The sequence below is a fragment of the Paralichthys olivaceus genome, chromosome 3 (assembly GCF_024713975.1).
Source record: "Paralichthys olivaceus isolate ysfri-2021 chromosome 3, ASM2471397v2, whole genome shotgun sequence".
NCBI classification, from domain to species: Eukaryota; Metazoa; Chordata; class Actinopteri; order Pleuronectiformes; family Paralichthyidae; genus Paralichthys; species Paralichthys olivaceus.
In genome coordinates this window covers 13,285,826-13,307,256 of record NC_091095.1, presented here as the reverse complement: position 1 = coordinate 13,307,256, position 21,431 = coordinate 13,285,826, and the positions used below count along the sequence as shown (strand labels likewise).

General features: G+C 40.3%; 1 protein-coding gene across 7 annotated transcripts; it reads right to left on the bottom strand.

Annotated features, from left to right (window-relative positions):
• Positions 1-63: 63 nt before the first annotated feature.
• zfr2 (zinc finger RNA binding protein 2) lies at positions 64-20,318 on the bottom strand. Of its 7 annotated transcripts, none has more exons than XM_020081217.2 (19): positions 20,159-20,318; positions 17,175-17,430; positions 16,779-16,896; positions 15,579-15,806; positions 14,271-14,614; positions 13,874-14,062; positions 12,723-12,963; positions 11,804-11,988; positions 11,566-11,685; positions 10,605-10,750; positions 10,057-10,183; positions 9,750-9,955; positions 8,838-9,006; positions 7,457-7,631; positions 4,206-4,297; positions 3,452-3,547; positions 2,998-3,109; positions 2,392-2,489; positions 64-1,813 (listed from the first exon to the last, which is right to left on the bottom strand). In XM_020081217.2, the coding sequence occupies exons 1-19, from the start codon at positions 20,209-20,211 to the stop codon at positions 1,634-1,636; spliced, it is 3,135 nt and encodes a 1,044-aa protein (XP_019936776.2). In that variant the 5' UTR covers positions 20,212-20,318; the 3' UTR covers positions 64-1,633. The 7 variants fall into 7 exon arrangements, with proteins under 7 accessions (XP_019936776.2, XP_019936777.2, XP_069378129.1 ...); XM_020081218.2 differs by having other exon boundaries at positions 4,206-4,294; XM_069522028.1 differs by having other exon boundaries at positions 16,779-16,893.
• Between the last annotated feature and the right edge of the window lie 1,113 nt (positions 20,319-21,431).

The following is a 21,431-nucleotide window of genomic DNA, read 5'->3' as shown; positions in this document are numbered from 1 at the left end:
TAGGTCCCCAAACCAGTAGTAATACCAGGTAAACACACTCACACACAAACCCAGGAGACAAAGTGGCTTAAAAGTGTTTTAATATGTCCCCTCAATTTTAGGCAACACTACTAAGACATTCAAATAATAGGACAGCAACTGTTCACACTTTCTGTTTTAACAATACAAAATAATCTTCAGAAATAAAATAAGCAATACTTATATATATGATACTCTTAAATGAAATTCAAACTTAAACCAGCACAATAATTATCTCACATCAACTTTTAAGCCTTCGGGTCTGTGCAACCATCCCTTCCCTGTCCTACATCTGTGTGAAACAAAATCTTACAATGATAACAAAAAAAACATGTTCCCCTTTACTCATTCTTCTGTAACACACCACATAATGCAGGCACAAGGAAGAAAGTCAAAGTCTATAGCTAATTTATTTTTTATTACAGTAGATATTCAGTCTCATTTTTATGACTAAAGCTTCTCTTTTCTGCTAACCATACTGTGGAAGAAAAAAAGATTACCAGGCATATTATTTCAATGATAAGATCATGGCTGCATACAGTAACACTGCCATTTCTTAAGTGCTTCATTTTCTCAGCATGCTACAGACTGTGCAACGCAACACTCGTCTCCTCCGAGAGAGATTTACTCTTCAGTGTGAACTCTGCAGAAAAAACCCCCACAGCAGAGCTTGTTTGTCTTTGTGGGTTACTGATTAAAGCTCTCCGCGAAGCATTTTCAGGGGGGAGGGAAGTTATTTTAGTCTAGTCTTTATTTTAGATCAAAGTAGATTGGGACATTTGGTTACATTTCAAAACTCTTCAGTCGAATCTCTTGCACGTTTTGAACACGCATCAGGAGGAAATGTCGACAAAGCTTAACAGGACAGGGCGTGCAGAGTTCAGAAAGGTCATTCAACAGCATTGCACTCTTTTATTACTAATGAGTCGTCTCAGGCACAAAGAACATCACAGTAACGTATGTATTCTGTTGTGATCTGGGTCTGAACAGTCAGTCTTCAATGATCTCAAAGCTTCAACAACAAACCCTCATCTTTTGTTTTTAAAAACAACTAGCTGAAAAACTGATTTCAGTGTACAGATGTTCAGTGACTCATGACTCGTGTCAAGATTAATATTGAACTGGGCTAGAGAGCAGTAGAGTTCAGACTTTGTAAATAAAATAAGGTGCTTCTGATGTAATGATACCGGATGCTCTAATAATAACAATACAACTGTACATGACAGTGGTGGTTTTACTATTGTGAATAAACAAGGGAGTGATGGTCAGTACTTGTTGTGCAATTAGACTAAAATGGAATGATGCAGTCAGTTACTTTCATGATGCGTTTTCTTTAACCGACCCAATTTTCTTTGTAATGTTTCAGACACACTACATCTGCAGGAAATCACAACACAGGAGAAAGAACTTGCAGTAAAGATTCTCAAACTTCAGTCCTCTTCCTCCAACAGATTATTCCTCTTAATTCAAGAGCAGACATGTAACATGTAAAGTCAGTTATATTCATATGTGTATAGCTGCGTGTTAGGATTGTTTTCAAGATAAGAACATTTTAGAGTTGTGACACTGTACCAGTCTCTAAACTAGCAAACACCTCTGACCTGGAAAGCAGAGGTCAAGCACTTTCTGCTTCCTCCTTCTTGTCTTTTTTGCCCTCCCCCTCTCCCTCTCCCTCCCCCATGTCGCTGACGTCCCGTCGACGTTTGCGGTTGCGAGCGCTGGCCTTGGACGCGGGCAAGGACTCCATGCCCAAGACCTTGTGGACTTGTCGGAACGCGAGCAGCCGCAGAGCGTGCTGAAAACAAAACAAAAAAACATGGGAAAGGTATATTTGCAGAGTTACATATTTCTTTCTGAGATTATTTGGTATTTTAATTTGACAACTGACAGTACATTGTGACATAAAAAAACAGGGATAAGATGGTGCATTAAGAAATAAAATCAGTAAACTATTATACCCAACAAGTTGCTCACTTTTATTTGATTATGGTCCTTATACCATGCTTAATAATTAAAATGATATCCCATATAAATAACTTCAGTTTTTCTATTGCAGTCTCTCTTTCCTTTTCACAGCTCTTCACATCATTTCAGTCTCATTTCCTCCTTCAGTTTTCTCTCTTCTCACCTGCAGCTGCTCCTCACTCTCTAGTTTCACTGCCGCTAACATTCTTTTGAAAAGTCTTCTGTCCTCCTACTGATTCTCAATTTGCAAATCCATATTCACACAGATATCAAACAGATTTGGTATTATTTTTGTGTGGTTCTCACTTAGCAACATTTTCACATTATACTACCTGGTTACTAAAAAGTAATCCACATTTCTAAGCCAATCAAAATAACTGGCCATGGTATAATTGTGTGTATAGGTACCTGTGCACTGGCTGTTATGTCCTCTCTGTCTTGAATAATCAAGGTTTCCAAAGCATCTGTTGCCTCCTTCTCACAGGGGTCCATCAACCCTGGTCCATCTGAGTGAGAGGACGAGACAAACAAGTAAATAAGACAAAGTCAAAACTTTGTACAGTATTTTAGTACAGACATATTCCAAATAAAGCTGTTCTTCATATTCACGTTTTTTCTGTTTACTACAGCAGAGGCAGAAGTTAGGCAAAGAAAGACACACTGTCTTGAAAGTGATAAAAGTTTGAGCATTTGACATTGGAGAAGTTTTTAGAAGTAAAGCAGTGTGATTTGTGATAATTTAGGCCTGTTTTTTAAATGTTTGGTTGGTTTTGATCATTTCCTCTGTTCTAAGCAGTATGATGACACTGTGTGATGAGCATCAGAAACTCACATACATTCTGTTGCACCAACAAGTTAGAATTGATCAGAGCTATGAGATGAAAGCAAAGTAAAGAACTTTGTTTATTGCAGCATTATCTCAATGCTTTAATGTCTGTATAATCAGTTTGCCTTATTGTACTGATACACATATGAAACAATCTTTGTTTCCTTGTTTCATTAAACTTGTCTGACCTGGTAGCAAGATGCCTGTGGAGATGCACTCCAGGACTCTGCGCATGGCCTCCCCCGGGCTCAATGGACCTGAAGCACTGCTGATCACCTTCTCCACCAGCAGCTCCATCGCCTGAAGACAAACAGAGACAGATGATTCAGGTTTGCTTATAGAAAAAAAAAAAAAGAACACCTCGACCTTTCCATGTCTTGACTCTTGTTGAAAGACAAATTATTGAAGTTTTCTTTATGTAACATAGAATTTTTTGTAAGGATAGATGCATTAAAAGTGAAGTAGTCTTTGTAAGCTGTTAGAAGGGTGATACAGCATGAGCTATATTTGCATCATTGGACTTATTAATGTCATAATTTTGTTCTCTTACTATTTACCCCAATAAACAGAACACAATACAGACAGGTTAAAAAAATAACAAAATTAAATAGATGAAATGTAACAGACAAATGTTGCACTAACCCAGCTGGGCAGCTTCCCCCAGGTGGGCACCCGCTGACATAAATCCCTCAGCACCCGAATGATGATCACACAGGACTGAAGCCCATTGGCTCGAGCCTTCAGAAATGACAAGTGAGGGAAAGAGTAAATTGGAAGAATTATATTGGATTCAAACTGAATACTATAATCCTGCTCTGTAAGTAGAGATTTTAAACACAACTAAAATCACCTTTTCATGACATTTTGTGCAATTTACATATGAACTAACAGCTGCCACACAATGATTAAAATAACTTAACAGTAACAATAACATTGTATCCTAACATCAGTACTTTCACATTATGGTAACAGTTTTCTAGTTATAATAAGATGCTTTTTGTTGTAAAGGCTTTCTCTATACTAGACGTTCATAAGGAGAAAAAAAACACCAGAGCATGGACAGAAAGAGAAAACAGGAAGAACCTTGAATTCCACATTAATGTGACAAAGTGGTTCTTCTTTTGAACAATTAAGACAGAGTCCTATTTAATGCCTAAAAAGGAAGTGAGATCAGTTCATTACTTCTGCAATATGATAGAAGGTATGTTTAAATAAATAAATAATACGAGGTGAGTTTGAATAGATATATCAAAACTATCTCAGCATCACCAATTGAAGTAACAGGGGTTGTGTCCCTGGAACACCTTGATGAAATAACATTTTTAACATTATTTGTTACAACCTGTGTAAAAGGTCAGGTGTTGTGATGAGGGACATGGCTTTGTGATGCATTTACCTGGAACCATTTGGCGTGACGGAGCGCAGCCAGGTATTCCAGACATTTCCTCTTATTCAGAAGATCAGGAGGATCCTTCTCAGCCACATCTGCTGGATAGAACACGTACTGACTCATTACTTACAGTCAAACTACAGCAGAACTCAAATGAAGCCTGCAGCGCATAATAAGTGTTGATACTGCTGATGTACACTCGCTGATCAGTGATGAGACTATAAACAGCCACTGGATGCGCATGTGTATCTGATGTAACCAGACATTTCCTGCAATCGTAACAAACGTTTGTTTGTTTGGTGAAAAAAAAAACAAGGGGAAGATATGAAGGAAAAAGTGTGTGACCATAAAATGAGGAAGACTAGAGTCTCTTTAGGTTTTACAGATATTTTCTCAATGGAGGAAAATAGCAAAGAAAATGTAAATTAGCACAAGTGTGTTTTTTTGGAGTGGAAGGTTATAGATAAATGCAAAAAAGAAGGAAATCCAGTGCATTGAGAAGGTACCTAGTTTAGTTTAAAGAAACTAATCCCCATTTAATTGGTTTGAGAGATGAGGTGAACATGGTACAGATGTAAACTGACTGTGCAGCTTTCTCTGGAAAGACATTTTCACACGTCAAACTCTGGCGTAACTTATAACTTTGAAAATGTCCTCATTCCATTACGTGTGTTTGAAGCACAGAGCATGTTTGCTCACTGTCACAGATTATTGGGGCCATTTTTAATGTTATAAATTACACGTGCGTTTTATTCTATCAAAGTCAAAATGTCTTTATGAGAAAGGGTTTTCAAATGCATTTATTTTATGAGGTCAAGCTAATTTCCTGATTTATCATAATGAACTGTCATCCCACATAGTATTGTTCAGAAATGACTGAAAAGGCTGAATTATGGAAACATCCCCACTAGTTTTCACAGTTCACAAGTTTGAACTTCCCTTTAATAAACTTCTAATTCAACTTTTGGATTTCCTCTATTTTGCATCTGAACCTCTTCTTTGTATGAGGAACTTTCACAGACATTTTATAGTGGATCCAAAAATGTCTCATCTGCCACTTGGGAGCATTTAACAACTGAAACATGAACTTTCTGCAGATACTCATCAAAAAATGAACCGTCAAATAGCAGATAAAGGCACAGGAGTGAAGACATCTCTCTCCCTTCATGACTCCATATTTTAAAGGATAAAATATTAGCCTTTAAACAATACTGGCCACCAAGAGATCTCTTCATAATGATCTTTCATTGTAAGTGATGGGGGGGATAAGTCATATCAGTAGATACCTCTTTTGTTGTGCGTGTTCACACAACAAGCATACAGGTCAACACCCACTCCCTAGACGAACAGCTCACACTTTAATCATCTGGAAAAACAACCCAAAGTACTAAAGTAACATTGTTGGTGAAAATCCATCCATGTGTTATGTTTGACCAGTCACCCAGTAAAAATTAACAAGTTGCCTGACAATAATTAAGATGTATTCATTGTGTTTTACTGATGCCTCGCAGTGAAGAAGAGTAATAAGAACTACAGGAAATTTGAAATAAAAGTACTGTAACTCTGGTTAAAGCTCACTTCATGACTGAAGGCTCTTTCTGATTCATACAGGTAAAAACGTCATGTCTATATGCAAAGAAAAAGGTCTGTGGATTTTGTCACTCTCATTGAAATCACATTAGGAAAAGATCCATAAATGACCAGTATGAACATCAAGCAAAACCTGTTTCAATAAAAACTGGCTATAGTTTAGGACAAGCTTGAAAAATGTCTCACCTATCCTTTAAAGTAAAATTCACTTAAAAAAACAAACAAGTTAAAGCAAAGTCAAATCTATTCAACACAATGGGACAAAGCCATGGCTAAATTTGTGACACTATAAATGTAGAATTCTAAATTATGCATGTGTCTCTGCTGGATTTATAAATTGTTCAAAAAGTTTGTGGACAGATTTAAGACAAAAAAACAAGACTGCACATCTAAACATGACAAATGACAGGTTTGTCCAAACAGGTTGGTCTCTGGTGACTGCGATGAGGTAATATTACACAACGTCAGCCTTGGGGCTTTCCACACTTCCATATTCACTACAACTGCAGCAACACCAGAGGACATTAGCTTTCTTACAGGGGAAATGCATCACAAAAAACAAAGCCACTTGTTTGAAGTCTACACGACCATACCACTTAGAATCAAAGACCCATATTTATCATGCCTCTCAGAGCAGGGAGTTTTCACTGAGCCCCTCTTACGATGAATCCAGAGGGGTTTCCTGCTCTGAAAAGCCTAATAAACATGGGCTACCTGGTTGTTTTAACTTTTCTGTTCTTAGTGGTATGTGTACAAGTGTGGTCTTCACATCGGCCTTCGGCTTGCCTAGGTCTGCTGATACAGAATGGTGGGCACTGATCAACAAACCCAAACAAAATTTAAAAATATAAAAAGACAAAGGCCACAGAAAAACATTTCTACCATGTTTTCCAAATGACATTATAATGCTGACAGTGTTAAGAGCAGGCGGAGGAGTGTTTGCAACTCACTGATCTTGAAAATTACTGCAACTGTTAAATGAGGGGAAAAAAGTGCAATGGATTTACAGTCATTTTGTTGCTTTTGCAGTGTTGATCATTGTGAGGCGATAAAATGACACTCCAACTCCTTATTGTTCATAATGCCACAGTATGCTGCAGGGATGAGAGGCGAAGGAATGGGAAGTCGTTGGACCTCAAAATCCCCTCGTAAGTATAATCGCAAAAATGCAGAGTAACAAGACTTTTCTCTTCTAAAAATATTTAATTTTAAATAGTTCATTATTGAGAGTATTTCCATCCCTGGGCATTATCTGAACATTGACCATCACTTCAGTCCAAAGGTTTTATCTGAGTGTGTGTTCATGAAATAAACACACACCCTCGTGGCACAGAAAGGTCGGAGAGCCCGGCTTTTGATTCCCATGATGTGGAAAAGAAAGACATTGGGAACTAGTGTAACTGCAAAAAATGGGGGGAAATGAAAAGAGTGGGACAAATGAATATGCAAGTTGGTTCTTATTTTAGGAGTTAAAGAAAAAATAAATAAATATGGGCTTGGTTAAAGTCCCACTTCTTATTTTTCGTATTTTTTAGCCTAAAATTTTGCTGCTTACGGGTGGAAAGGTAGCAAGAAATATATATATATATATATATATGTATATATAGTGTATTAGACACATTGCTGACAGTTGGTTGTCTGGTACTGAAAGCTTTGGCTTCTCTAACCTTTCTCAGCCGCTTTTCCTTCTGCCTGCTTGTCCTTCTCAGAAGCAGGGTCCTCCCTCATCAGCGGCGAGGTGAGAGAAATGGTCACCTGCATTTTGGGCTCCTTGCTTGAAAATATGACGATGTTCGCCTCCTCGGGGTGAGCCTGCACCTCATACTGATCTTCAGAAAATGTCTGCCGGTTAAAAGGACACTTGGGATTACTCACTACAGAGGAGGAGGGGTGTATGGGCAGAGAATACCCTTGTTTGGCGAGGTTGCAGGGCAGTACTGTAATGTTTTCAACCCTGGGTTTTCTTTCTATTGCGGATGGGATTATAGTTCCCTTATTCAAACAGAGTCAATAACGAGAACAATATCATTTCTCAACAATGCCTTTGCTATGGTTAGGTTTAAGACAGAAAAAGGGGCAGTTAAAGGAAAATAAATATCCCCAACTCACTCTGTAGGATTCAGGTGTCATAACCAGGCAGTAAATCTAAAGATCAGTGAAAAGCACCTTTAATGAAACACTCATTACAGCTAAAACAGGAGGGAGGAAGAGTGAGGAATTAAAGCACTGCACAACATGTATGTAGATACCAAACCTCTTCTGTGGACCTCAAATAGAAATTCAAATGTTTCTCCCTTTCAGCAGTTTTGTCATTTGTGAACATGGAAAAAAATCTCCCAAATGTAGAATCCACACAGTTAAGATATAATGTCCTGGAAATCCTCAACAAGGAATGGAAAATTGGCTGAGGGGTAAAAGAAAGTAGTTTTACTTTAGTTTAGGGATGTTGATACTAAGAAACATCGTATATACCTAAGACTGAATGACCAACAGTCAATAGTCTACTATGGAAAAGGTTCATTATCATCATTATCATAAATACGTGTGTGTGGAGACCAAACCGCTCTGGCTATGGGGAGTCTTACATGTTCACTAATGGTAAATGAACTGCTCGAGCATATGAACCCAAACATCAGATCAAAACTGAAGTTACTACATCACAACGTTCAATTAATACATTTGAGTTGCTCTCATCTATAACGAAAGCTTTACTGGTAAAAACTTCTGGTTTCCATTCTCTTTGTTATGCAACCCTATCATCTCCCAGTCCCTCAGTATCCTGCTCTCATGACACTAGTCATAAGGCAGCGGATGATAAAGAACACGTTCCTCTTTTTATCTACTGCACCAGGTTATGTTTTCCAAAGGATCTTTTTTTGAGTTTTTCAATATGATCCCACTGATAGTTAATCTTATAATTTAAGATAAAACTTTAAATGTGTCCTTGTGAAATGTATTTAATTTGATACAACCTCCCCTTTACAACCTCACACACAGCACAGAAAGAAGAAAACAGTGATCTTCAGGGTCCTCATGAGGTAATCTTACCGCCAGTTCCTTGGGCAGCTGTTTGCTGATATTTTTCAGCAGAGTGATTGTGGGTTTCTTAGCGGTCAGGAGGATGAGCTCAACGTTTCTGTCCTCACGAAGCAGCAGGCCTTTGGCCAGGATGCCGACTCTCATCACACCTTTTAGCAGACGTGCTGAATTCTCAGAACTGTCAGAGAAAACAAAATAAGGGCTTGCATGGCTGGTTTGATATTTGAATGTTATATCTTGAGGTTAAACTTCAGCAGAACTCCTGTGAAGCCCTTTTAGTAGAAAATGATCCACACTCAACTTACACATCTGGCTAAATCGGTTGCATTTGCAGCAACGTGATGGTTCTATGTTTAAACACAGAGTCAAAATGAACATTCTATTTTTGCCTGACCACAATTTCTTTGTTACTCTGGTTGAAAAAAAAGCTTTTAGGCGTAAACAATCCCACTCCTTGTTTCTACCAACATACCCAGTGCAGACCAAACACATAAAAATTTCATATCACAATGAAAGTGAACAAAAATATCATGTTTGTCAGTGTTGACACAGTTTTGTTACAATGTACTGATATGAACGCTAAAATTGTTGTATCATTATTGTTACAACTGGTGTAACTTTATTAACATTCATTCAGACGCATACAGAGGAGTCGTAATCTTTTTCCTGCTGGAAGACTTTTACAACCAATTCAACCACTGTCAGATTTTAAATTAATAAAACATGGAACGTCAGTGAAACCAGATTGGAGATGTGGGTTATAGGTAATTTGGTGAAATCAGTCCACATTTACACACCAACAGTAAATGGAGATAATTTAGCCCTGTAGCTGCCCTCACAAGAAGGAGGCCTCCAGCTAAGATGACGCCTAGGGGTTCATATTTTTTTTTCTCTCTGTATTTGCCAACTGTCACATTTTACCTTTTGTCGTCTCCATTGTCATTAGCAGCAGTGGCAACAGCTGGCGTCTCCTTCTCCAACAGGGAGTCAGACACCAGCTTTAGGGCTCTCTCCGTATGGGAGACGATTCTCTGAACAGCCTGTAGCTCATCTTCCACCGGGTAAATGGTGGAGTGCTTGGCCATGATGTGACGGTCATCAGGGGAGTCAGGCCGACGCACACACGTCTTAAGGGAGAGAATACATGATCACATTTCTGTCTCAACTCTCAGTGAAAGTTAGTTTCTTATAAATATTATTGTCTCAGAAGTGAAGTTGCGGAGCTCACCAATAGAGGGGGCACCGGCATACCAGGGCGGCTCATTAGTGGTGGAGGAGCCATCCTACGTCTCTGCTCTCCCCAGTACATCTGCTCCTCCTCCATTCTCCTCCAGTACATGTCCTCCTCATATCGCCTGCATGGGAGAGACGTGTCATTGAAATGTCACTCATTTCATTTAAATATTGTTTATTCCCACAGGGAAATGTACACAAGAGTCCGTAAAAAGTACTATTCCAAAACAATTCTCTGAAGAAATAATATAAAAATGTTATTTATCAAAACATGTGTTAGCTGAGGGGAGTCTAAAGTTAGAAGATTTGCATTTCCTGTAAGAGAAGAACTAAGACAGGCCTGGTATGACATAAACAACATTGCAAATAGAGGAAACGTCTTGAAGGGTGTCTGTACAGTCAGCTGATGAACTTTACTAGCTTCCCCCCGGCTAATATTATCTGCATGATGCATCTTCCTCATCTTTCCCTGTTCTGTGTTGAACAAGAAAACCTGCAAACATAACGAGTTTGAGTTTCTGACTAAGATCTCTGGCCTCTGACCTCATCTCCATGTGCCAGCGCTGCTCGTCATCTCTCTGTCTCTTCAGCACCGCCTTCTGCTTCTGCTTCTTCAGCTTGCTCTCCTGCAGCTTCCTGGCCCGGTTACTGGGTTTGATCTCCACAGGAAGTTCTGGGTTCACTTTCTTCTAAAGAGACACAGAGAAGAGGAGAGAACATGTAAGAGCAATGTAACGTGTCAGTCCACATGTGATCATGTACTATGTGTTGGCATTCCCACACCAGTGCGGATACAATGAAAACAAAACAATCTCTTCACTCTGGCCTTTTATTCATCCCTTGATTAGATTTTTTTTTTATCCTTTTGAGGATTGCAGGGAGAGCTGTAGCCGAGCTAATCATGTGAGGAAGCACATTTTTTAAAGTTTCAAAATCTTCTTGTTTGGTCTATTTGCGCATCACCAAAGCCATTGGTTTCTCACTCCATTTTAACTTCTATTAATTGTCTAGACGAGTGGTTTTCAAACTCTTTCTTCCCAGGCACACCGCAGAGCAAGCCAAAATCCCAAAGCACATCTGTATTCCTATTCATGCACGTCAGCAGGAGAGGGGAGGGAGAACACCCAGACAGAGAATCTGACATGGTACAAACCAACCACTTCTCATGATAACATAAAATATCATTTACTTAGTGTTTCTGCACTGCTGCATTAGCTGCAGCTATTTGCCACTTTACCACTCGCTGTAAGCAGCACTGCGAGAAAAGGTTTTGCCAGAACACAACACCTGCCATTTGGGTGTGTGTGAGAGTGTACCATCCCCCCACCCCTGCAGGGAAGCTACCTACTATGTATAGAATCTTAACTGTAGATAATAACTGAACTGCCTTGTTCTGTTGCTTTCCAGTCTCAAGAGGATCTCAAACATCTCAACCTTCCTCATGCCTGCTTATCGTAACCAGTCAGACAGGAACTCTGTTCAGAAATATTTGTGACATTCTCACCTTGTACTGCAGTCTGTGCCTTCTTCCTTTCAGGTGCATGTCTTTAGCATTGGGGTCATTGAAGCTGCACTCACACAGTTTACAATGAAATCGAATCACTTTGCCTTCGTCATTACGAACCTGAAAAAGACAAGACAGTTGGGGGTGAATATAGAATCATGCAGGGTGTGTGAGTAGAAGAGTTGAAAAAGAAAAGATGACATAAAAGTATAAATCTTGAGGATTTTTTCCTGCCTACCTCCTCTACATAGTCGTGTCCTACTGGCTGGATGTCACCCTGGCCACTTGCTCTGTCACCATCCTCATCTTCACTCTGAGGCTCCATCTTCTGAACTGAATGTACCGTGGGCGCCTCCACTTTTGCGGGCACCACCGCTGCTACTACTGGTGGTGTCACAGCTGGAGTGCTGACAGGCTTAGTGGCTGTGAGGAAGACAAGACATTACAGATTAGAGAGTTCATTTTCAGGTATTCTAATTGCGTGTGAAGTAAAAAAAAAAAAACTTATTAACAGCCAATCTATAATTTCTACTTCTAGTTACTTTAAAGGCTGATACATTTCAGAAAATAAAAATTTGAATTAACTATCCAACGTCTTACAATCAAAGAATTCGATTTTTAAAACTATTTCATGTTTTTGGATTTGTTGATGTGTGACACTTTATATTCTGTCAATTGTATTTCACCTAACTTTGACACAAATAAGGACAAATACACTTTGTCCTCAGATCAGTGATATGATTTTTTGGAAGTTCAAGGCTGTATTTGATGACAGAGTAAAGCAAATTACTTATTTTATTTTTCAAGTGCATTTGTTAAGTGACCAAGATTAAAAAAGGGCTGTAATTGTCTGAAAACTGCCTCTGAACTTCAGAAAGAGCTTCTATTTAATTCTGCTCAAACGTTCATCCCACTAAACTTTATAATTACACTCCCCTCTCTGCTAATATTATACAAAATCAGCAGCGATGACATAGCTGCCAAAATGATGTCTTTTAACTTTTAATTTAGACGTAGATTGGGGTTAGTGTGCACTGAGCATCTCTATTATGGAGTTAAACAAGTTCTGATAGTGGAGCAGTGGGTAATCACAAATAAATAAATTAGATCAGGGGGAAACCGGTCCTCTTATCTACATGATAAATCACCAAACTTACAAATGACAGTGATTTTGGAAGGAGCTGCTCTCTTGAACGGTGGTGCAGTTTTAGCCATGGCGTTTACAGACACCTGTTTGGGTGTTGCTGCAGGAGTTGACGTGGTTGAGACCGAGGCCGGAGCGGAGGTGTGGACTGGAGGTTTCCCAGCTGTCGAGGTTGTGACGACTGGAGCAGAATTCACCAACACGGGCTCAGTGGAAGGTATAGGTTTGCCAAGCTTGGTGTGAAGTTTCACCACCTTTCCAGGAGTGACAAAGGGAGACAGAGGGAGATACGGCCATTTAAGGATGCTGATATTTAATCCCATCCCAGATCCCTCAGGGAGGTTTTGTACTAAGACTCAGACAGACATCACATGAGTACACCACAGTCACGTCCTCTAAAAAAAGCATCTGAGGTTCTTCTACAGCTGCCTGTTTTTCGTCATCTAGATATCATGATTATTATTCTCTCACTCACACGCAGTCAATCTTCTCTGTACCAGTTGAGCATGTGTAACGCTCAATTTACATATATACAAATGAGCAAGATGATGGAGACACTAATTCAAACAAGCCTGAAAATTAACACAAATACAAAGGAACGTTGCTCCTGCTGGAATCTCTTATAGCCAAATTGACAAATATTGCATTTTGAATGAATAAAATATGTTGGTTGTATGACTAAACTACGCAAGATGTTATCGTGTGAAAATGTCACGTTTGCAGACACACAACGCAAACAGCAGTAGAACAACGTGTTGTGTTTTTACAAGAGTAGGTAGCACTAAAAGCTTCAGTTTATATCCTTTACAAACTATAAGCAAATTCAACAGACAAATACCCCTCATTCTTTAGACCCCACATCATGCATTCAGCTAAAAGTTTACTTGCCATGCATTCAGAGCAATTTTCTTTCTCTATGTTCTGCACACAAGGTGACCATCTTCAATCAAGTTCGCCTCAGCAAAATTTGACCACAGACTTGACGAATGCTGTAGTGCTACGTGCAAGTGTGGTAATTGAAAGTAGTTTAAATTATGAGTATATCGTATATGTAATATCGGAAATAGTAATACTAATTGTTGGGACATTTACTGTTTCACCCCTAGTAAAAAAAAATACTGAAAGACTTAAAGATAAAAGTAAAAGCAGCTCAATACAGCTAACCTTCTGGTGTTTGGCCCCACGGATATGGGCGGCGTAGGCGTCCACTCCAGTGCAGGAGACATCGCATAACTCACAGCGCAGCTGAGTCTGGACCCCTCTGGGCCCGTTCAGGGTACCTGTCTGCCCCCCAGACTTGAGGGCTGCCTCCTTCTTCTTATGCTTCTGACCCTCCAGGTGTTCCCGGTATGTCTGGTGCAGTAAATCAAACCAGTTAATTTTCTTTTTAAATCAGGCAACTGGTGACAAAAAACCACTAAAGAGACAATCCAACATGTGTTCTGATGTAAGATCATTTATTATTAGTTTATGTCTTTTGCTGCTCAGTTAAAAAATGGTGCTGTTATAAAGACCCTTAAAAATAATTCTTCTTAATTCCAACTCATTTCTAATCTCTTACCTGAGGGCCTGCACAGCTGATCTTGCAAATGTCGCAGTAGTGGAGCTGAGGTTGCTTTGGAGGCCCTTTGGGTTTCTGCAGCTTGTTTTGGTGAAATGTTGGCTTTTTGTAGGTGTTTCCTGCCGGAGCTGTTACCATGTTGCTCCCTGAGTTGCTCCAGGATGAGCTCGTCAGTTGCTTCAGTGGAGGCTGGATTGGGGCCTTGGGCTGTTGTGGCTGTTGAGGCTGCTGTTGCTGCTGTAGTGGAGGCTGTGGCTGGGCGAGAGTCTGCTGGGCTGGCTGGTAATAGGAGGGGGTGGATGTGGAAGTATAGCCAGTTGAATCATAATTTGAGTAGCTTAAGCCTGTAGGTTTAAAGGTAGAGGAACAAAGTGAGGACAGAGAGTTATTTGACATTATTAATTAACAAGAAAGGTAGAGGTCCTCAAGCTGAGGTGTGGAAAATCCAAACAAATCTTTGAGAGAACAACTCATGCAACTGCTAGAAAGGCAAAGTGTTTGCAGAAGTAAATAGTGGTGGTACACTGCTCGTCTGTGCAGTGACACCTGTGCAAATATGATGGAATCATGGTAGTCATTTGAAGGAATGACTTCCTGCATCCTCACCACGAAGTTCAGAATCAGAAGAAAAAAAAGCCAGATGCATTTTGGAAACAAGTCATATGGACCAATGAAGTTAAATTTAAACTTTCTGGCTGCAAAGAGCAAATGTTTGGAGAAAGAAGGGTGCAGAATGTCATGAAAGAAAACCTCGCCATCTGTGAAGAACAAGGTGAATCGATCATGCTTTGGGCCTGTGTTGTAGCCATTGGCACTGGAAGATTTCACTAATAAAGGGAAGAAAGGATTCGATTTAATACCAGCAAATTCTAAGAACTAACATCACACTGTCTGGGAAGGATAATAATCCTCATACATGCCTAAAAATCCACAATGGACTAGATCAAGAGAAAGTTTTGCCATGGCCCCCAGTCCCCTGAGCTAAAAACCATGGAAAATCTGTGTATAGACCTCAACAGAGCAGTGCACGCAAGTCCACAGAACTAGAAGCCTTTTTCCAGGAAGACCAAAAGAAACTTGGCTTAAAAAAAGAGAAATTACAAATTGTGTGACTTGCCAAAGGGGGGTGCATACGGGGTGCCTAAACTTTGATTTTCCTTTTAAAACAATAAAAGATGAAAATAAAGTAATCTTGCTAAAACATTTAAGGAATTTGTCTCTTCACATTTATGCCTTTTGCATATCAGGTCGTCTTTTACATAACCTATGACCAATGTACATCACTGATCGTTAATCATTTAATTTTACCTGAGTAGGAAGTGGCTGCAGCAGTGGAGCTGAAGGAGGAACCGAGGGTGTAGGATGAAATGGGAGTGGGAGGCTGCTGGACACTAGTAGTCACTGGGTAGATGTTGTAGCTGGTGGACACAGAGCTGGATGGAGCCAGAGGTTTCAGGGCCGTTACCTGCCTCTGGGGAGGAGGAGGCTGGCTGTACACGGTGGAGGGTGCTGGACTGTAAGCACTCTTCACTCCGACTGATAGAGAGAGAGATGGAGGGGGCAAGGGGGAGAGTGGAGGTGGAGAGGAAGGGCATCAGTGAGATCTGAAACTCAACCACATCCTCTGGGACTGTGACTGTCAGAGTTTTTTGGCAGAGCCAGCAGGATCCTTGTTTCTCTGCCAGAGGAGCAGCACACACATCTCACATATATCACATTACCCTTCTAAGTGCAAAGTAAAAAATACTGAGACTGATGACCAACAAATCCCACAGCAAGACCTAAGTGTGTGTGTCTCGTGTTCTACACTGTTAATTAGAACTGAAACACTAGTTATATTAAAGACATCAATATTTTTAGAGCGAATTTCAAAAGTGTATTTCATTGCCTCTTTACGGGCTCAGTGTGTGCAGAACTGAAAAACGTGAAACAATTGGCCTGGTTTGCAGATGTGGGTGATAGCCGCAGTCACACAGTGAGAATTTGATCCTACTTTTTAGACCGTGTGAATTTGCTGCAGCATGTCTCTGGTCACCAAAGCTCCAAATCAGCTTGTGGTGGCCAAAATGCACAGTGTTAATCTTTGGAACTAAAAGTGTTAAGAACACCCAGTTCAACCTATAGGAGATTCTGATAACAATTTGAATTAATTAGAACAAATTGTGCATTAGTTTTGAATTTGTTCAAACCAGACTTTTTGAAAAAGTGAATGGCCTAGTGGGTGGGGCTACAAAGATGTGTGACAGGGACAGATGAGAAATAAAAGATGAAAAATGTACTTCTCAGTGCTAACTAGTGGACAAAGTATGTCATGGCAACACAACATATATTTTAAATTTCTGTGCTGCATCATTTTGTCACTTGAGTAAATCACAATGTTAAGCTAGGATCATCCTATAAAATCAACAACAGCTGTATAGCCAAGAGGAGATTCAAATATTGAATTATCACTCAGCTAAATTGACTGAACCTTTGCTTACGATATGATAATAAAAATAACAGACTCACCAGTCTGGTAGTAATTCTCTGTGGGTGTCCTCTGAGCTGAGACTATACTTGTCTGGTAGTACTGTTTATTGTCATAGGTGGTCACAGCGGCAGGGCGTCCGTAACTGTAGTTGTCCTGCTGAGAGGAGAGAGAGAGGATTAAAACCAATTAAAAAAAAGATAACTGCATTTAACATCTTAACTCTGTATGTAATCATCTTTAATACAAGGATTTTTTTGTTTGTGAAAAATGAGATTGTCGTGATGATAATCGGTGCAGAAGCTGCATGCGTTGCTGTCTGCCCTTTGAATAGTGCATTTATATATCACATTCCATGACTCAGAATCCCACAAGACCACATCATGCAATAAGAAGGTGAATAGCACAAATCATGAAGGAAGCAGAAAGAGACTGACCGTGTCTGAATATACCTGGTACGTCTGTGGGGTGGTGGTGGGCTGCGGTGGGGCCGGAGGGTCCGGCTGCCTGTAGGTGTACTCAGGAGGGGCCTGGTGGCTCTGATAAGCAGGGTAAGGGGCGGAGACCACGGGACGTGCTGCCTGGACCGGAGCTGGAGAGTAGGACGCAGTCACTGCATGAGCCACAGCTGGAGCCTGCTGGACACTGTAAGTGGCTGTTGAGGGATGGGAGTAGGCCGGGGGAGGCTGGGTACTGAAGGAGAGGAGAGAGAGGGATATTAAAACAAGCAATACAATAAACTTCAGATTCTCTACAACCTTTATCCAGGAGGAGACACTGATCTAGTGCAAGAAAACCTGTTTTCTATCATTACAGTCCAACAGAACACAAAAACAGTCTTCACAGCATTCATTTGCCTGCTTGATTGAAAAACACGGAAAAGGCAATCTGTGATCAAGTTACTTAAACTAATACCAAGCCCTTAAACAAACTGCTGGATGATATCCAAGTTAGTTAAACCACAAGCAACCATGATGGCTAATTATCAATAGGACTGGTTTGTAGTGACTGAACAGTGCCTCAGTGAGGAGGATCATTTTAACTCAGTTTATTCTTGTGTTTTGTTACCAACAAATTTAACTGCATGATGTTTTCAAATAATAATAATAATACATTTCTATAGCAGTATTTTCTAATAGCATGTATCTAAAACAAGTTTGCAATGATCTTTACATAATACATTGGAATAAAACAAAATGAAGAAAGATTGACAAAAGTCTAATCTCGAAAGGCAAATGGTTCCAAAGCCCTGATGGCAAAACCCTAAGATTACAGTTTGGAGCATTACTAGTTAGTAGCTCTGTAATATAACTGTGGGAATGACAACACTGAGCTTTAGAAGTTATTTAAAGAATCTTAACATCAACCAAATTTCAACTGGCAGAAATTTGAGAGATGCGAGTCCTACACTTGCTGTTGGGTAAAATGTGTTGTTAGCATTTTTTCAGATGCAAACATTAGTCACTGGCAAGGCCACAAGTGTCAGGACAGACATGAACATGAGCGGGCTAAAATTAAATGATGACTTAAGGTCATAAAACAGCGATAACACTGATTCGTCATCATAGAAACATATCTAGGATCCAAAGCAAGTACAAAACAGTAAATAGACAAATTCACACAACCAGTGAGAAGAGATTTGAAGAAATAACATTTTCCATCTGTGTTTTGTCTGTTGAGCTTCCTCTACAGAAATGCCTGTAATTAAATCACCTCATTCAGTGCATGAGACTGTGAATACCGAGGAGGCACGAACTGAATTTCTGAGATCTAATTGTTAAATCATGGAAGTCCTACATACCATGCAGTGACAGGATTTCTGATTATACGGGTCTGACAGCACTCTTCACACTTCACTAGTAAAAATAAACAAGAAAGGGAATCCATAAGTTAAGTTTAACACTAAGCTCTTGACCGACTTGTCTGCCTGCAACTAAAACTGCTAACAGAGAGCCTCTGTTGATAAAAGTTTGGACAAACAATGTCTGAAGCTTAATAATGGATCATGCAAAATAAACAGCTCAGAGTTATGAAAACAGAAAGGGCTGAATGACAAAAAAACATAACTGTAAAATGATTTGAATACTCAGGTATCAGATTTTGCTGTATTCTTTATACCATTGTAGTCAGCACTTTGATATCTGTGGATTTGTGATGTAATCGTGAGAAATTTTGAAAATTAATCTGCAATAAAATGTTATTGAGGATTTTTGCATCAAAATGAAAAAAATGATAAATATGTCTTATAATTTATTTTCTGGATTAAAAATTCCTGTCATGTGCATGATGGAAGATTTGTATATTTATTATCATTTCAAGCACATTTACACTAACTGTAATTACTAATTTGGCTGACATATAATAATAACCTGCAATTATTTTAGACAATTTATAGAGTAAAAATGCCCAAAACATAACCTGTGATTATCACACTCAATTCTTAATAATGAGCAGCACCAGGTTTTACATAAGCCAACAAACAATTAAAGAGACGCTTTAATGAGTGAGCAATGCTGCAGTGATGACTATGTGGCCTCTTGCCTTTGCCCAGCAAAACAATATATTGAGTAAGAAGAGCAAAAGACACAGAGACTTGTTTACAAATTAAAGAGCTAGAGACATGCTGATAATGACAGGAAGCCTATTAGTACCATTAAGTTATAAAACCCTAAAAATTTTACGACCCGTGTCCATTATCAAAAACCTTTAATTTCTGGATTTTATTTCAAATTGAAGGATTTAAAGGATTCCTTAGGGAGAGATCTCACTGCACCTCCGCAGCTCCAACACACTGACACACAGAGGGATCAGGTGTTTAAGTTCAACCAGGTTCAAACAGATCCTACAGACTGATCATCGATGAGCTCGGATCAGAGGAAGAGTTTGGAGAATAAACATGTCAATGACATCTGATCACCTGTCAAACTCACAGATCAGATGTTTGTCACTCTGACCAATGTTCACCTCCTCTCACCTGTCTCTCCCTGTTGACATCGCCATCGTCATTAGACATTTACCCACAACCAACACAGTGAGTGAGACACAGGGGCTTCAGCGGTGCAGGAGCAGGGTTAGCCCCCCTCTCCTAATCCCACACACCGGCCACAGGTCACAGCTGCAGCCGCTGGCTCTCCCGGCACCAGCCTGACACCTCCTGTCACTGACACTCATGTTAAACTGCGTGAGGGGCTGAAGCGTCGGGAGCAGCTGTCCGAGTAAGGACGAGCCGGGGTTCACCTAATGTCAGGCGGCATGTCGTGAGGCGCCGGCCTGCGGACCCAGCGAGCTAATGCTAACAAAGCTAGTTGCCTCTCCGCGCACCGAAGCCCCACCACTGACCGAGTCACCGCCGATACGCGCCCGCCACTGACACCCGAAGCGCCGCCGACACGCTGACACCGACCGGCTTCGCTTAATTTACCTGTACTGAGGACCGGCAGCATGTGTGAAGCCGAAATAGTTGCTTGCAGCCATCTTGGCATCTCCAGTACAGTCAATGGGCAAACAGCAGACAGCAGCAGAGAGGCTGACCGTCAAGATAGTTCACCTCCCATCGGCCCCTGCGTCACCAGTACACACAGGAAGTACGTCACACACAGAGAGATTAGTTTATCTTAACTGTGGTTGTTATTTATACTCTGTCAACACGTGTTAATGTCATGTCAATATAGACATTTGTATTTGAGATATTAATTCATAAAATTAAAAGCAGGCGATGTTAAAAAGGTAACGTGCAAGTGTGTCAAAATTAAACTTAAGTAAACGCAGTAAAGTTAGTTCCATTGCACCACTGCAGATTGTTTTGTCTGTTCGTGCACGTGTCGTTTCATGTGTGCAACATGATTTAAAGAGACAAAACACGTATCCTCCTCTTGGACCTATACGACGTTGAAGCGAAGACGGAAGTAGGTAGAAGTGAATCCTCTCATCTCTCCTGCACAGGCTCCTGCGGTATCAGCTGCATGTCAGTCACGCTTGCACCGAGTTTCTGTCTAATGTAAACCAACCCACAGGCTGTGAGTCTGCAGCCAGAAGATTTAAATAGAGCATCATATTCAGATCCTCACTCAGAGTTAGAGTAAACCTACATCTGCACATCTATTTCTTACAGATAGTGTAAAATAATGACCTTGGGTTTTGCGTCTCAGGAGCAGCACAAAATTAAAACCAAATAAAATAAAATTAACCTATTAACATATTATTAAACTTCTGCTGGTTACTACTGCTGCCAGAGGCACAAGCATCCTCGAATAGAAAGGGGCCTTTTGTAGAAACATGCAGAGTAAATCAGAATGCTGAGCAGGGAAACTGGAGGGGTGATATGATTGGTCATGTGCAAGTGAAGTCAGGGGAAGAATAATTAATGTGTGTGGGGAGAGTTGGGGTAAGAGAGATGGGGTGAGGAGATAGAGAGGGAGGGGAGATGCTCTGCATGGAGAGTGATGCTGTTGCCAGGGAACAGCAACCACATAGAGGACCACTGAAAACAGCAGGTTTCATCTAATGGAGTAAAGGGACACAGAGACTGGTGTGAAAAGCTGCCTCCCCAGAAATGATGTGGATACAAGACTGGAACTGAATTAGAGGTAAGGGGGAGAAAAAGGTTGTCCAATCAGATGCTGAGAAAGAGGTGAGTAAAATCATGATACCAGAGCAGATGCAGCCTAATTTAAGGATTTTTGTGTATCTGGGTG